Source organism: Nelusetta ayraudi, unplaced genomic scaffold (assembly GCF_046127955.1).
Source record: "Nelusetta ayraudi isolate G7.1 ecotype Tasmania unplaced genomic scaffold, CSIRO-AGI_Nayr_v1 ptg000132l, whole genome shotgun sequence".
NCBI classification, from domain to species: domain Eukaryota; kingdom Metazoa; phylum Chordata; class Actinopteri; order Tetraodontiformes; family Monacanthidae; genus Nelusetta; species Nelusetta ayraudi.
In genome coordinates, this window is record NW_027466182.1 from 368,050 (window position 1) to 385,934 (window position 17,885).

Sequence of the window (17,885 nt, forward strand, 5' to 3'; positions counted from 1 at the left end):
CAACAATGCCTTTGTGTAGTTTAAAATCAAAGTGGATCATATTTTAGAGGCAGATTATTTTAGTGGACTTATATAGTGCTTTCCAGCACATTCACGGCACCCCAAAGCGCTTTACAATGGCCTCTTATTCATCCATTGCACACACGCATTCATACACTGATGGGAGTCTGCTGCCAGTCCCATTCGGAACAATTTTAAGATTCATTGTCTCGCCCAGGGACACTTTTTTTTTTTTTTTTTTTTTTTTAAATCATCGATGAATGTATTCTTCCATTACATGAAAAAAGTTACTTTTTACACATTCTGAGCTTTTGCCAGAGTATTTTTGCTTTTTTTAGTTAGTTTCAAACTTAGTTTAATTTAGTATTTTTTTTAGTTTGTTTTTCCACTTGATACACTATACTTTTCCTTCAGTACAAAATGTTAATAGTGCGACCAGGCTGCAGCCCAAAATGTGTAAAAGCGTTTATTTATTATTTCCCTCACTGGCATGGGGAATCAATCTTGGCTCATTTCTTTTCCGCCCAAAGGAAAATACGCCATGCGGGACTTGATCCACCGGTTACCGGGAAGCAGCAGCAGCAGCAGCAACAACAACGCCACCAGCAGCGGGAACTCCGGGTCGGCGGGCCCCCCCAGCAAGGCCATGTCGGACGACACGGTCACCGCCATCTGCTGCGCGCTGCACGAAGTCATCACCAAGAACATGGAGAACGCCAAAGCCCTGCGCGACGCCGGCGGCATCGAGAAGCTCATCGGCATCGCCCGCAGCAAAGGGGACAAGTGAGTCGTTGCTCTTGTTAACACGCGGCGGTACACCGGGGGGGCGGGGGGGCGGGGGACCTCCAATGCCGCTCATTCCCCGCGTTCTAGCTCTGTTAATGTAGACTTCAGCACAAACCCTGCAGGATGCTGTCCCCATTTTCTTTCACATAATGATGATGATCATCATCATTTCACAAAGTCAGAACCCACATGCTGCCTTCTGATGCTACGCTGCTCCATCCAGGTCAAAAGTGGATGCTAATGTTATTTTTTTTTGGGGGGGGGGTTAAGAATAAACAAATTGATATATTTGCGTTTTTGTCTGATGCAGCCACAAATTTTCAAAACTCAAATTTCAGACTTTTCCACATATATTTCACTGTCGCGAAGGTTGTGTGACATATTGGTGCTTCTCCAAAAACTCTGTGGCCGTTATGGAGGTTCTTACAAAAGGCCCAACACTCAACGTCCACAGTCTGCCATCTGTCTTGCGCGTTGCACAACCATTCCGCACATTCGCCGTGCTTCTCAGCAAGCTGCCACCATATTGCACGACCACGTCGCAATAAGCTGCGATAAGATCACACAAACATCTTTTCAGTCCCTCGGCACGTCCGGGATATAAAGAGACATTTTAGAAAATCATTAAAAAAAAGACGTGTTGTGATGAAATGAATTTAAAATGTGCACGTTTTCAGGCCGAGTTTCAGAGAAATGCGTTTTCAGAGTTTCAAGTTGTTTCCCCAAAGTCGGCTGTTTCTCGTGGCATTAAACCAGCATACCGCTGGGGCAAACCCAGCTTGTGTAAGAGTGACGTGCGGTTGTGCGGAAAATCAGGAAACGACGATTAATATCTGGCTTCGGAATGCAAGACGCTGCCGACAGAACAATTGTTTGTCGATCGACCTGCAAATGGACTTCTTTCTGCAGGCTGACAGCTTGTTCAGCCCACTCGTCAGATTTGTCTTTTTCAAATCTGTAACTGCAGGACATGAGCGCAACACTGTGCATGATAAATATACAGCAGTCATTCTTTTCTTTTTACGCAGTGTGCTTTCTGATATTAGATGCCGCTAAACCTTACACTCTGGACTTCTAAGGTTTCACTGTCTTCCATATATGCTGGATGTAGGAGAAAGGGAAAAAAAACAGAAAAAAAGTAGCACTTTTTCAACCTTTACTCTTTCCTTTCATGTTTACTTTTCTCATATGAACCAAGGAACCTCGATACAATTGGAACGCTGCGCTATGTACCATTGCGCCCCTGGCGTCCGCCGCCTACACACAAACTCTATTAGTATTGACCGTCGGTGAATTCGACCACGCTCCTGTTATTTCACACTCCCCGCCCCCCACCACCCCTGCCGTCCCCGCGACCGTTCATCCACGACCGACAGCTGGACAGCGACAAAAAAAAAAAAAAGATGCCAAGAGGATGGAAGGCCTGTCACCTCTGAGTCCGGGCAGAATGTTCTGCTTGGCCGCTGTGGGAGGGTCACAGGTGGCTCGGACGTGCGAGGAAGTCGGAGGAGGGTCAGACGGCGATCCGCGGACTGGAGTTCTTGGGGAGAATCTGCCGCGGGGTACCACTGCCGAGTGGAAATAAACCTTTGTGGGAACAGAAATTTCCGAGCGAGCGTCGTCGGCCGCTCACAGCCCATTTACAACTCAATTTCATCTTCTTTGGATAGCTACACTGGGGATAAATGCTTCTTATCAGCGGCGTCTCGCGGCAGTCTGATAATTACGCACTTTTATATTAGGCGGGGGGTGGCGGGGGGAGGGGGGCATAATTTAGCTGCTGTGGATTGGCGCTATTTTTGTCTCAGCTGTGATTTGGAGCCAGTCCGTTTGATTATAGCGACACGGGTAGACATGGGTAATTTCAGTACTTTTTGCGAACAGGGGAGGGTAAAAAAAAAATGTCTCTTGTCTCTTCACAGACACTCAGCAAAGGTGGTGAAAGCAGCCTCTCAGGTCCTCAGCAGCATGTGGCAGTACAGAGATCTGCGATCCCTCTACAAGAAGGTAAGGTGACATCACCCCTCGGGTGTAAGTGATTCAGCGACACGGTCTGGTTAAAAATTCAGCGCGCCGTCGGCAATGAGGTCGGCGCGAGGTGGAATCGGCGCCAACGCACAACAGGAAACCAGTGTTTGCAAAGTTTGCCACCGGTGGCTGGATGTTTGGTGATTTTTTGCAACATGTGGAAAATGTTTTTGCAATGGATGGGTCATATCTTAAGCGCACTTTGGATTTTGCACATTATCTGAACCAATTGTAGCACAGGGCCGAGAGAGCTGAAAGGCTGTAATATCAGAAAACAAGAGCTCATTGTTCCAGTCTGAAATCTTAAGCTCATGGGAATTGTCTGATGCAGGCCAATCAAGTTGCGTCAACAGTTAGAAATGTGCTACACACTTAATCTCCCAGCGTCCATCTGTGGCTCGCGCACTTCAGCTGACAAACAAAAGCCACTTGCGCTCGTCTTTGTTTCGTCTCGCACGGCAAATATCTGCAAACATTTGAAAACAAAGGCGCCTTGCAGTCGGTTTTAATGAGTTCTAGCCACCAAGGTCATCTGAAACCCGGAATGCAGTCAACAAGTTTCGTTGGCGTCATTTGGGAACATTAGGTAGTGCGTTCCGCAGGGCCACTGGTGGCTTTGAATGTGTTTTTTATCTTGGTGTGAGAAGAAAGACAAATGTGAATCAAGAGACTCCAATTGAGATGTCGGCTGTTGTTGTCAATCGTACAAAGATCACATTCAACTTCTTGATGGAAGGGATGGCGACTTTGCAAAGCTCACATTGAACTTCCTGAATATTAGTTTTAGTGTTGCCAATAGTTGTTTTCCGTCGCGAGCCAACTGCTGCACTCATTTTTACTTCAACCAATGTTATGTGTCTTTGGTAGCAAATAAGTTGGGTTTTTTTCCACACAGATTTTCAAGCTTTGGCTGAAAAAATAAATGAATATGCATTGTGCATTCAAAAAATGTCATTCACAAGTAGCTGGAGGTCCATTGACCATATATGCCCCATATTATGTAAAAAAAAAAATTAATAAGAGTGTGTGTCTGGAGATCACCACAGAACTTGTAAAAGTCCATCCTTCATTATTTTTGCTTGCTACAAATCCCAAAAGAATAATAAATGCATGTCAACTTGCATAGCTATGGAAATATACCCATTTGTAATGGCGATATGCATGTGGCTTTAAACACGGGGCTAAACAGGCATGTTTTGCAACGTCACAATTCATTTAATGCGATGCTCCACCGCCAACTGTCATTCGAAATAAAAATCTCAAAACGGGAACGGGGCCATTGTCACATGGAAAGCAGAGGGCCGGGTACGACCACACAGCCACAGCACAGCACAGCAGCCACCTGAGCCACACCGCCCCTGTGACTTAATAGCCATTGACAGGGCACAGAGTACAGAAGACCAAAATAGTTGGCCAACTGTTGGGAGGTGGTTTTTTTTTTTGTTTGTTTGTTTTTTCGCTCTCTCTCAAGAAAAAAAAAAAACGTCCACAACAGCAGCCTCACTGTCCACCCAGAACTTGTTGTGTTCCCATAGTCACTTGAGGTCACGGCTGCCCCGCCGCATCAAGCGTGTCCTTGTCTCGTCCATGACGACCGTGGTCCCCTCTCCTCCCGCTCGTCACCGTCTCATCCCCAGCGTTGGGCCCAACGCCGCTATCCCCATGTGGCCCCTCGGAGTCGCATCTGCTTCGCACTTGCCTAATCATTGCCACCGGATAGCATTGCGCTCCAGCGGACGCTATGATCGGACACGAAGGGCGATCGCTTTCGCACGCCAGCCGGGCCCGACAGAGGTCGCGTCTTTTCCGCCTTTCTTTCTTTCTTGCTTTTGCGCGGCCGCGTTTGCCACAGAAGCCCATCAATTTATTTGCCCGACACCAGATATTATGCGTATCGTTAAATCACAAAACGTTAACCTCTCAGTCTTTTTTTTTTTGTTTTTTTCTTCCAATACGGTGGAATTAATTGAAAACAAGCACGCCGGGAAAACTGTTCGTCACTCAGAAATTAAAAAAAGACATCATCTCCAGCCTGTCTTTGGTTTCATCTAGCAGGTTTTTAATGCGGTTCTGACAACGCGATCTCGGGGAAAACTTCGATAAAAGCACAGTGCAAACAATTAAAAAAAAAAAAAACGTTCTGCTCTTTGCTAGCCGTCCCGCCGTTAAACCGCTGCATTTTGGTGATACGCGGTCTCTATAAGTTGTCATTTGGAAGGTTGATAGACACCACCCATTCCTTACTAATCAGCATGAAAAAAGCCTCGTTAGTCACAAACCAGCCCAATATTGTGACTGTGGAAATTGTTGCATTCCAGGATCCACACTTGGGCTTTATCACCCGAGTCCAGAGTTGGAAAGTAAGAGACTTTACTGCCAGTATCCCAGCGTTACGCATTAGGTCATGGGTGTTAGGTGCAGCAAAAAAATCCCGTTAGCCTCCAATCCAAACATGGATTAGCATATCATTTAGACGAAAGCGGAATTGGTTGTCTGCAAAACTGTGTGCAAGTGGAGGCAAGAGGAAGAGGACAGAAAAAGACTGAAGTGAGCGTAAGGGGGTGGGAGGCGGGTGGGGGGGGGATTTGAGGTGAATTCTTGAAATATTTCGAGTTTGAAAATAAGCGGTCTGGAGCCGCCGTTTTCTGAGACGGGTAGAAAATGCAGGGTTAATAATGAGTCATCCTGAGCCGTGTTGAGTTGTTTGCTTTGAAGTCCCCGAATAATGAGAAAGTTCGAGACGCTTTCTAACCACGTACAAGTTCTTCTTATTGATACATGTGCGTGCGTGCGTGCGTGCGTGCGTGCGTGCGTGTGCGTGCGTGCGTGCGCTCCTCTGAAAATGTGTTTCTGTCGAGCTGTGGTAAGAAGAGTTAATCACTTCCTGCAGCGGTGCCATGGGACCAGTGAGAGACAGAGTGGAGGAAAGGAGAATTGCAACAGAACCTTGCGGGGGAAGACTCTTCGGTTTTGGGGGCGGGGGGATTGGGTTTTGTTTTTTTTAATTTTTATTTATTTATTTTGTAACTGCAAAAAATGAAAAGTTGGGGGCCAATAAATAAAGAGTAACTCCATCTGACTCGAGAGATCACTCGTGCGCTTGTCATTAATAAACCAGGGCCGAAATCTGTTTGTAGCACCACGAGCGCTGACTTTTAGATAAATCATGTATAATACACTCCAGAGTGGTGCAAAAACCCCCACTTTTGCCCGAGTTTATTTGCATTATTTGACAGTACGCGGCCCCATTTGCGCATCTTTTTTGTTCTACCAGCGCTTGGAACTGTAGCAGACATGGGTGTCAAGCAAAAAGGCTTGAATGTGCTACAACTATTCTTAATAGGACCTGAAGGACACATTCTCTTTGATCTATCTATCTGTCTGTCTGTCTGTCCATCTTTATCTATCGTTCAAAAGTTTGGGGCCACTGACTCTTTTTCCACATCGAACTCCATTATAAGCAGTTTTATGAAATAATGACCTTGAATGCTCTGCGATCATTACGAGTGCACAAAACTCAGTCAAGATGTGCTTCACAAGTAACTAGAAGAGATGTAGTGTTTAATCCAAGCACAGGTGGGAAGGAACAAAGTACAAATACTTGGATACTTAGGTATATTATAAGTATATTTGAAGAAGAAGAAGAAGAAGAAGAAGAAGAAGACCTTTATTGATCCCACAATGGGGAAATTTGCAATTTCCAGGTAAGATGACTTGTTGCTAACTAGCTTGTTGCTAACTGTAATTCAGCTATGCGTCTGTCCGAGTTTTCACTGTTCTCTCGGGGCTCCAGCAGAGGCACAGGTTCACCGCAGAACATCGTTCCGTGCTCCCATGCACGCGCACTTCGTCACAAGTCTGTCCAGTGTGTTATTTTTGTCGCGCCGCCATGCCCCATTTGTTGATAAATGATCCAGCTTACGCTTTTAATCAGACTCTTTCGCACACACACACACACACACACACACACACATGACAGTCATCATGCTCTCACATCACAGGCACACGCGCGGCGCCGACTCGCGCACGCGACAGATGGGGCTGAGGGTCAGCGTAACAGATTTGCAATATGTTCGGAAAGGACTGACAATTGGAGGGGTGTTTGTGGGAGACGCGGGAGAGCGAGAAATGCGCCTGGAGGGTGAGGGGAGTCGGGGGTGGGGGGGGGGTCACTGGATTGCGCAAGCCGGTTCCCTCGCGGGATCGTCGCCGCGCACAAATCGCAAAAAGGAGGCTCTCGCGAATAGACAAACGCGTTTAAAAGTGGCAAAAGTTTGCGCGATAACTTCTTCTTTTCTTCTTCTCCTCCTCCTTCCTCCCGCCTCTTTAGAAGACGCCTCACAATGCGTTCTTGTCTCTAAGATGTTTTCTGAGACTCGCTGATGAGATTCTTTTCTGTTCGACGGAGAGAGAGAACGAGAGAGCTAAAATTAACCCGTCGCCCGCTGCCCCGCAGCGTAAACAGGATAAAACGGCAGAAGAGAGACGAGAAAACTTCAGTAAACACGGAGCGACGTCAGGCCTCAGAAGCTCCTTCCATGTTTTCGCCCGCTGCTCCACTGATGTTCGCATCTGACGCGAGACGAGGCGGCGACGGAGACGGCATTTGTGTTGTTGCGATGCAGCGCGTCGAGGTGAAACGACAGCGTTTGTGCGTGTGTCAGAAAGAGGATGCGGCCCGCTTCTGCTGAGTTCTGGCCCAGCTACAATACTCGATACAGGAAATTGAGGGTCCCTTTTTATTTTTTTGTTTTTCTTTTTGTTTTTTGGTGAAGTTTTCTCCGTTGCGCTTCTCGACCCCCAAAAATTGGAAGGTCCAGTATTAAATAGCAGGAAGCTATAGCCCAGAATTTTTTAGCTGAAGGCTAAATATGCTATTTTCTGAAAGATGTTTTTTGTGCACGCTTGTTTATTTGATATTTATTTGAAAAGGTTGCAAAAGTATTCACATTCTCAACTTGAATAAAAATTTAAAAATAGAGTAAAAAAAAAAAAAAACACTCTGGTAAAAGCAAAGCACTTATTGAACTCCTTTTCTCAAGTAAAAGAAAGTAAGTACAGGTTCAGAATTGGACCTCAGTAGAAAGTAAAACTTGCAACAATATCAACAATACATTTGTTGATAATCTTGCAAATAGTGAAAAAGTTGCAGCTATAGAGTAATCTGGACTGAACTGATCAGAGTGACCCCAAAGATGGGGGACTCTAAATGGATCTCCCTCTAAAATATGATCCACCTTTGTACTAAATTACACAACAGCATAGTTCATATAGCTCCACTTCAAGCAACATCAAGTTAGAAGTGTTTTTCCAATGCACAGATATTTGTGGGCAAATGTAGGGAGTCAAAGTATCACAGTAATCACAAGTAAAATACTCTATGCGACTACCAGTAAAGCCAGTCTGCTTAAGTACAGTAACAAAGTCTGTGTACTTTGTTACCTCCCACCTCTGCTTATTTGTGCAAGGCAGATGTGAAACTGTTTCTCTGCAAGCGCCGTCCTGCAAAGGTCGCAGGTGATCTTTCCTTCCACCCGCTTGTTAAGCAAACTACCGCAAGGTAAATGAGTGAGCGGGAGACAATACAATGGATTTGAGGACCTCAAAGACGATACTTGCACCCTTGCACCCCCGCCACGGCTTACGGTGTGTGACCTCTCACACTAAAGTCTGCCGTAATTGCTGCCCGGCCACCTCCACCCTGCGCCCTCTGACACGACGACACCTTCGGGCACGCAACCTCGTTTGTCGTCCTCGTTTTTTTTTTTTTTTTTTTTTTTTTTTTTTTTTTTTTTTTTTTACCTCGTGGGATCGCGTGACCTTCAGCCAAGCATCCAAAGGCGAGGGGCAACGGGAGGGCCGGTTGGTTACCTCGCGACCGTCTAGTTTGGACAGCGGGGGCTGGATGGAGTTTTGAAAGAGTGAATTTGTCCGTGTGAGTGTGCGAAGGAGGAGTTTCTGTCAGAGGGGGTGGAAGAAAGTAGGCGAGGAAGAAGTAGGTGGTGAAGAGCAGGCTAGGCCGCGGTGTTTTCGGGGTTGAGTTTCCACAATGCTACGCAATGCTAGCGCCGAACTAGCGCCAGGCTTTGGCTGAAGTGCAGCAGTTTTGAAAATCAGCTTGAGTCGGTTGTTTGCCCATCTTTGTTGAAGCCACTTCACCTCGCGTTCCTTCGAGCTGCGCGAACTTTCTTCGAACCCCGGCGGGTTTGTTTGTTTGTTTGTTTATTTTATGTCGTGCTCTTCCCTTACCTCGCCAAAGCATAGACGTTTCAAGGAGTCGGCAGCCTTGCGCACGCATCACCGAGATTTCCACAATGACATCTCCTCAGTTGTGGTTTGTTGAACAGCGGGGAGGCCGCGGCTGCTGCTGCTGCTGCTGCTGCTGCTGCTGGTGGAGAAAAAAAATCCGGGATTGAACGCGAAGAAGAAATATAGGAAGTGACTGCGAGCCTAGCTGCCGCTAAAGGGATTAGCACGAGTCGTGCCTCAGGGCATCTTTATCCTTCGGAGCTTTTTCTTGGCGGGTGTGTAAATTTTTTATTTTTTTTTTTATTTTTTTTTCACATCACTTTTTGACGACCTCTGGAGAGCGATTCGGTTTGTACGCCAGGTTAAGGGGGCGGCTTTATTTAACGCTGTCTGGCATTTTTGAAAAAAATGTGCCTTTTTTTTTTTTCCCCCAAACCCGCGACTGCTCGAGATTTAGTTTTACACCGCAGGAACTCGTCTGTGCGATATTAATCACCGTTGCTTGCGCATTGGAAAACTCGAGGCTCTCAACACACAATCACTCCGCGACGCACATTCTCCGTCTTTAATAACTTAGCGAGAATCCTCTTTTGAGCGTGCGTGACACTTTCCCACCAGCGCGGCGGTCCGCTGTGCCGAGACGAGGTCACGTAGTTTCCTTCCTTTTTTCCGCCCCGCATCTCCGCCATCTCCTCGTCATCCCGCACCCCCGCCTTCACTCCGCCGCACTCCGGGGGGCTTTTCATCGATACTCCCCGTCGCCACATCCCGGACACTTTTCCGATGCCGAGTCCTGACCTACACAAATGTGGCGCTGATGGATGCGTCTCCGCCATCCTTAATCATCCGCTTGTTCGTTCCCAATTATCGAAATGCTAAATGAATTTGGTTCCGGCTCTGTGATTGTTGCCGACTCGCGTAATCCATTTATGTGGAAGAGGCTTTGCTGCGATAGGCAAACAAATGCAGATATTGGCCGGTCGGTAATTGTGGGCCTGCGGTTTGTGATTTATATTCATCTTGTTTTCCCCCCCCTCAAGGAATCGGGCTTAACTGGAGTGTGTCACTCTGAGTGTGTTTGGATGGGTGCACGCAAAGATTTGCGTGCTGCTCTTTTGTCAGTGTCCACAAATTTGATTCTGAATTGCAGACCCCAAAAAAATCTTATTTCAGCAATTTTATGATTCACTTTTCTCTCATTGTTATCTGTTTTTACAAGTCTTTGTTGGAACATTTCACATTATGAAAATGTGACATTTACGTGAAACTAAACTAAAAAATTTTTGTTACAATTTTTTTTTTTTTTTTACTGCAGATTTTGTTCAAAACCACATTTCTTTTAAACATTATTCCGACTTTTTTCTTTTTCCTTTTTTTTTTTTCACAGATAGCGAATTCAAATTTGAACAGCACAATAACATCACGTCGTGACAGAACCAAGTCAATTTGTTCGCAGATTATAGCTCTCAGCCATCATTCCAAGTCATCACAGCGGGCCTCTGTTCTCCACCTCAGGCGCCGTCCGACTCCGCTCCTCTTCGCCCACATCTTCTGTTAAACAGAACCACGGCGGCGAGCAGACTTAATATTGGACTTCGTGCGAGCGCGTCAGCAGTTACCGACGATTCCCTCTCCGTGTTTGTGTGTTTTCTTTTCCGCAGGACGGTTACTCCCAGTACCACTTTGTGGGCTCCGCCTCGACAATAGAGAGGGACCGGCAGAGGCCCTACTCCTCGTCACGAACTCCCTCCGTCTCGCCTGTCAGGACATCCCCAAATAACCGCTCCGGTAAGGAACATTGAATAATAAAATTGCATTTTTTTTTTTGTGTGTGTGTGTCTTTGCCGGCTGAGGACATATTCCTCTTTTTTTTGGGGGGGGGGGGGGGTGAGGGGGGGTGTAGCTGTCAGTCTGAGGTCCCTGCAGCCACCCTGTCGTTATAAATATTCCACACCGTGTGGAGAGAGAGAGTTCACCGCTCGTTAACTCAAAGGTCTAGGCATTAACGCAAAATTCACCGTACCGCACAACATTTCCCCCGTAACGTGAAAACGTCTCTTTGGCCTGGCGGTGAACTTTCCAGACGGCTCGGTTTTGCTTCCTTCCGCTGGTTTAGAAAATGCGCTTTGGAAGCGATGCCCCTTTGCGATGTCGAATTCAATTTTGTTTTCTTTTTCTTAACTTTGTTAAGCCATTTGTTGACAATTATGGAGAACTCGCTAACTTGATGAGCATAACAAGGGACGTTTTGAGCTCCTCGTTCACATTTTCTCTCCCTAACGCGGGCAAAAAGACAAAATGTGCAACTGATTTTATTCGCAGCCTTTGTTTTTACAGTGCACTTTAGCTCTGTGTCTTTGGATAGGCGGAAGTGGATTCTTGCCACAAAAGATAATCCTTCAGCTAACCTGCCTACGTGTTAGACAAATACGCTTATAAACACTGTATGCCTATAGAGGAACAATTCAGACAATAGATTATTATTAGCCCTTTGGAGCATATTCTGAACATGGGTCAAAGTAGTTGCAGCGCTCGCCACCCACAAGGCCTTCACGCTTTAAAAGCCTGATTACTGTTAGCCTTTAGCAGGTGCCCCGTGGCCTTCACGCCGCACAGCCGGCGCGCTGCCATTAGCCGTTAGCATCCAGCGGTGAAAGCGGCCGTGGCCGAGCTCTCCCCCCCCCCCCGACGTTGGGCTTAGCGAGCTGATGAGGCAGAAAAGCACTTTTCCTTCCTCTTGGCTTAGAGAGGGTCTTCAAGGACCCGGCCCGCAGAACAGAACGAAAGAGAGCCACGGAGGAAGAAGGGGGGGGGAGCGCGTGTCTGTTTTCGCGGACGGGAGGAAGAAAAAAAGAAAGAAAGAAAGGGGAGGCGGCCGCGATAAACAGACACGGAGATAAAAGTGGAGGGCGAGGGAGGCTGGAGGAATTACGAGGTGAGGGATGCTTAATGCGGCGAGCATTCGACTTTGGGGCCCCGCGATGTTGGAAACGGGGAGCTCTCGGATGACGGCGCTTAGGGGGAATTTGCGGAGGAGGTGGTGGAGGAGGCTGAGGAGGAGGAGGTGGTGGAGGAGGCTGAGGAGGAGGAGGTGGTGGAGGAGGCTGAGGAGGAGGAGTTGGAGGAGGAGGAGGTAAACGGGGAAATTGCTGGAAACGACTCCCATCGTCTGCCGCCCTCTGCCCCCCCCCCCTCTCTACTCCCCACCCGCCTCTCGCCCACCGTTTGATTCCGTGATTACCTTTGATTCCCTGCCTCCTTTGCATCACCCCCCCACCCACACACACACACACACACACACACCCCTCCCCCACCCACCCACCCACCCACCTCTCTCTCCCTCTGATCTCTCACTCTTCGCGGGCTGCCTCGGATATTGCGCGCGCACACGCCGCACACACCACGCGCTGTATCTGTATCTCCGCTCTGCATATGTGCCAGACTGCAATCCGGCCCCTCAGAGACGGATCAAAGCGGGGAGGAGTGATGGTGGATGGCGCACATGGGGCGGAGGGGAAGGGGGGGGGAGTGAAGGGAGCGAGCGAGCGGCGGAGTGAGAACGAGGAGACAGTGGCTTTAGCTGTGAAAGAGGAGCAGCGAGGGAGGGTTGCAGCAGAGACACGGGGGTGGGGTGGGGGGGTATGCATCCGTCATGGTCCCACCGGGGGTGGACGGTGGAGGGGGGGGCTCCTGCTGAAAGAGCAGCTCTCCCAGGCTCTCATATCCTGTGGTTGCAAAGCCAGGTCCCCACGGTGAGCGTAGCCATCAGCGATCGCTAGCGCTAGCTCTGGCCGTGTGTGTGTGTGTGTGTGTGTGTGTGTGTGTGTGTGTGTGTGACAGGATTGAGGACCCCCAGCCAATGGAACGTGCAACAGAGGTGTCGCCGAGCGCTCGGATATCAAAAAAGTGTCAAAACCTCTTTGAAAGCCCGAGAGAAGATTCTCGTCTCCGTTTAGCGAACGCTGCAAAAGATTTAATTGCTAAGCTAACTGCTTGACTTTTTCAGAAGGACGTGAAATATTAAAAGCTTGGATAAAGCCAGCCCCCCCACTCCCTCCACCTCCCACTACCAAATCCCCCTCCAAGAGTTTGCATCGTTAAGAAACACTCCAAGAAGCCATAAAAGTTTCATGGTCTTTATTTTCCAAGCCAGTATTTGATCCTCTTGATTCTTTTTTTTTTTGTTTTTCTTTTTTTTTTTTGCCCTGATGCCGCTATCAGAGCAGGAGAGCCGCCGCCGCCGAGAACAAAGGCTTGTTTCACTGCGAGGCTCGCCATTTCGAAATGTTTCTGCGTGAGCGAGAGAGAGCGCTGTTCTTTAACAACTGTGTGCGTGCGTGCGTGTGTGTGTGTGTGTGTGTGTGTGTGTGTGTGTGTGCGTGAGTCTTTAAAAATACAAACTGTGTAGCAATCCAGGTTTCTTTTCCCATGGAGAAAAAGTCTTTTACATCAGTACAATAGTCGATGAATTCAAGGCCAAAGACTGTAGCGGTCTTTCACGTCACACACTTCTGTTTTCTGTGCAGTGCACTTGAATCCAGTAAACTTATTAAGTGGTGTGGTAAATTCGATATCTTCTCCTTCTTTGACAAATTTCCAAATTGCAGACATCCATGAAACAATCTATTGATATTAATTTGATAATTACACCTAAAAAAAAAAAATCACAGCGTTAAAGAAAAAAAAAAAAAAAAAAAAGAAAAAGAAATTTTATTTCATACTCTCGACAACAATGTTTCTCAGTGAGTTTCTGGCATTCGGATTATTGCGACGCACTGAGTGATGTCAGACAAGCGAAAGTCGGGGTAGGGCTAACAAGTTACCTGCGACGCAACCCACGATAACGCCGCCTTGCTGAGCTCGGTGGATGGGAAATTTGACGAACTGTGCCGCAAAGAGTTTGCCTTCCACCAAAGTTACTCAAGCCTCCGGCACCGCCTTGTCTTCGAGGCCTCAGGCTAACTCCGCCTACTCCCCAATAATGCAATTTCCCCCTAACTACGGACAACGACGTGGATGCTAAATGCAACGATGCACGGCTGAAATGAGCGACTATTGATTTTTTTTTATTTTTTTTTATCGACCTAACAACATTTTCCATACGAGGGGATATGCATGTAGGAAAGGATTACAACTGATGTGTTATGATCGTTGAGATAATTATTAAACAAAGTTTCCCCCTTGTCCGCTTTAGTCCGTAACAAAGCCGATATCACTCGTCACAACTGATGGGGACCATGCGATGAGCCTGCGCGAACGCGAAAACATTTTGCAGGCTGGGAAAATGTTTATTCTTCCGCACATTTTGCATTGCCAACACACTCAAAGAACCAAGTAAAAACTGTACGTTCTCACGGCAAGACCTTTGACTCTACGGCAACCTTGCCATGATTCCAAAGGTTCACTTGCCATCTGTCATGCGGGATTCCGTCCATTGACTGTCGAGATGAGGGAAGGATGGCAAGAACCGCGGGGCTGCGGCGAGGGGGTTCAGGCTGTACGCAGCTGACGGCTAACGTGTGTGGGTGGCGGGCGGGCGCGCTCGCTCGCTCGCTCGCCAATTCCCAAAAGCGGCCCAATACGCTAAAGGTGACCCCTGGTGGCAAAAAGCTAAATGATGAATAATGACTGTGCACCTTGCATGGGCAAACTCACACTGACACGCACGTGGAAAAACTTCCACTTGTGGGGGCACATAGAGCTCTGGATGTATTGCTCATTACTTGTGTGTGTGTGTGCGTGTGCGCGTGCGTGCGTGTGTGCGTGTGTGTGTGTGTGTGTGTGCAGCGAGCGCCCCAGCCTCCCCCAGAGAGATGATGAGTCTGAAGGAACGCAAGATGGACTACGATTCCACGGCAACCAACGCTGGTTTCCATAGCAACAAAGGAGAGCACACATCCCGGAAAGACGGCATGGCAGGTGTGTGTGTGTGTGTGTGCGCGCGTGTGAGAGACAGAGAGGGAGAGGGAGAGGGGGAGGAGGGGGGAGGCAGACTGAAAGACAGAGAACCAAATAATTAAATCATTCTCTTTTATTCCTATTTAATCTTTCACCATCTTCTGTTCTCCCTCTGCTTTTTGCTCTCGATGCGCTTCTTCCTCTCTCTTTTTTTCCCCCGCTCCGTCTCTCTTCTTCCTATTTGTTTCTTCTCCCTCTTGTCTGTCGGCCGTCGTCTCTGCCGCCACCCCCGTTCTTCTCGTCTTCTCCCCTCGGGGGCGCCACGGACGGCCTAATTGGCAAACTCTTCCACAAACCGCAAGAATATTCCGACGTTAATTAAGCCCGCCTTTTTCTTATATTATTATGAGTTCACTGTGCCTAATGCCTCTCTGAGTGACTGTAATGAGCAACGGTGATGTCCCTCATCCTTCACCGGCATTAAAGACCCGCCTCCCCCCGCTTCTCTGTCGCCCAGTGCAAGTTTCCTGCGGGACGTCCACGCTGTTCCGGAACTCCTACCTGACGGCCAGCGATGACATCAAGCAGAACCCGGTGAGTCCGCCACGCCTTTCCTTCCTCGCGTGCGTTCTCCGAGGGTTTGCACGTACATAAATTGGCTGTCTAAGCCGGGCAGGCGATTACGTGGAGTAGAAAATGCACCCAGCACAGAGCAGTTTCTCAATTCTCCAACTCTGTAGCAGCTCTTGGGTGCACAGTATGTCTGCTTGGCTTTAACGGACCTGTAAGAAGTGCGCGGCGGGGACCCATATTCTTTTCACTCCGTTGACAGAGAGCATCAGTCAAGAGAGCAACTGAGTCGCTCAAGGGGGAAGAGCGGAAAGAAACATTTAAGTGGCGTGGCTTTGATACCTGGAACAAAAAGGGGGCGTGTCAAGTGAGTTAGTGAGTCAATGTACGGGAAGCAGGAGGCGACGGCATTGGACGACTGAAACAGTTTGGTCCTTTGGTCTATTTCATATTGACTGTCACAACGTGATTATTGCCGTGCCTCTTTAGAAAGAGAACAACTGACTATAAAAACTTGGGCGGGAGGGCGTCATTTTTAATAGTTAAAGGTCCAGTGTATGAATTATTTAGGAAGCCTGGTATTTAAGGTAGCCTGCCTGCCAGTGTGTTCCATATATATAGGGCACTATATATTAAATGCCGGACCTTAAACCTTAAAGAAATGGCAGTGTTAGATGGCATCTAACTGGGAGCAAGACCCCCATTGCTCGATGTATATTCTTGTGTATATGTGTGAGCACCGTTCTCGGTAAGAAAGAAAACCAAATTACGTTTTATTGTATTGCGAGTACACACTTTTATTCATGTATTTATGAGCAGTATGTGAAGCTTTCACCAATATAAATGTAATAAACTGAGCCAAATTTTGCACAATGGACCTTTAAAAGTGAAAGCCGGCAGCGGAGACACGCCCACAAACCGGGCTCCATCCGACCACCTCAATCAGGCTGACTGGCCTTATGATCAAGACCTTTGGTCAACATGCTCGCGGAAGGCAGTCTGTTAACCAAAGAAATATACGCGGTACGTTTGCAAACGTGGATTTTAGCTGTGCCAAATAATGGGCGGATAAAGCCGTGCCAGAAAAAACAAACTAAAAAAAAAAAAACAAAAAGCAGGCGGCTGCTCCCCCACTGTGCCTTTCAGATGAAACCTCTTCCCTCCGACGCCTGCATGCGACGGGGATTTCACAGCACGAGACCCCTTCCAGACTGATTCCTCTCTGAGCCTTTCCACTCACGCCACCTTGCCTCTGCACCCTCCGCCCTTCCACCTCACCCCCCACACCCTCCCTCCCGCCTCATTCCCCCCCCCCGCTCGACCACCACACCACCCCTCGCATCCATCCTCCATTCCCCCCGCCCCCCCACCGCACCAACCAGGCCCTGGCCCAGCCCTGCGTCGTGCCCCCGCAGCCCCAGCAGGACAGCCCGTCCGCCGCCGCCGCTGCAGCCGCCGCCCTGCTAAAAGACTACGACCCCTATCCGCCCCCTCCCTCCTTCCCCCAGCCGCAGCCGCCGCTGCCCCAGCAGCAGCCGCAGCCGCCGCTGCCGCCTCACAGCCAGAGCCGGAGCTTCGACGAGGTCTACTACGAGGACCAGCAGCAGGGGCAGCAGGGGCCCATGGCGCCGCCTCTGTCCCAGCCGCAGCCGCAGGTCCAGGCGCAGGCCCAGCCCCAGGCCCCGCCCCAGCAGCCCCCCAACTCGACCGGACCGCCCAGGGACCCGCGGGAGGACCTGCGCATGCACCTGGGCCTGAAATCCACCGGCAACTACGTGGACTTCTACTCGGCCTCTCGGCCGTACAGCGAACTGAACTACGAGACCAGCCACTACCCGGCCTCGCCCGACTCCTGGGTCTAGTTGCGATGGCAAGAAGTGTGTGTGTGTGTGTGTGTGTGTGTGTGTGTGTGCGTGTGTGTGCGTGTTTGTGTGCAAAAGGGATTATTTTTGCAAGGTGATCCGAGCAAGGCGGCGGCAAGCGGCGTGATCAAGCGAGACCCTGTAGCCAGTTGCAGGAAAATTCGAGGCTGAAAAAAACGGTTTTGACAGAGAGAGACGAAAGTTGCATGTGCATGCCGGCGTTTTTCCGTTTGTTTGTTTGTTTGTTTGTTTTTGTTCTGTTGGATCAGTTTCGTTTTGTTTCCCCGTCCCGGTTTTAAACTTCAGAGCCTCCGTTGCAACCGGACGAGCGAGAGGACAAAGCGAGAGCCGGCGTTTTTTTGGCTGGGCTGGGGGGTGGCGGGGGGGCTCAGTGTGCAAGAAGATGAGGGGAGAAAATGGGCAGGTGGATACCGCGTGGGGACGGCGGGAGGAGGGAGATCAGCGGATGATGGCGAGCGGAGGAGGCTGGAG

General features: G+C 48.8%; 1 protein-coding gene across 7 annotated transcripts in view; it reads left to right on the top strand.

Moving 5' to 3' along the window:
* ctnnd2a (catenin (cadherin-associated protein), delta 2a) overlaps positions 1–17,885 on the top strand; it is a 234,538-nt gene that overhangs the window by 204,896 nt on the left and 11,757 nt on the right. For 4 of the 7 annotated variants that reach the window (XM_076051063.1, XM_076051062.1, XM_076051066.1 and 1 more), the window contains 6 exons: positions 531–783; positions 2,709–2,793; positions 10,725–10,851; positions 14,851–14,982; positions 15,479–15,555; positions 16,914–17,747. In XM_076051063.1, coding sequence (XP_075907178.1) covers positions 531–783; positions 2,709–2,793; positions 10,725–10,851; positions 14,851–14,982; positions 15,479–15,555; positions 16,914–17,393 — 1,154 coding nt within the window. In that variant the 3' untranslated portion in view covers positions 17,394–17,747. Of the gene's footprint in view, positions 1–530; positions 784–2,708; positions 2,794–10,724; positions 10,852–14,850; positions 14,983–15,478; positions 15,556–16,913; positions 17,748–17,885 lie in introns of those variants that run through there. The other 3 variants (XM_076051064.1, XM_076051065.1, XM_076051069.1) reach the window with 3 other exon arrangements.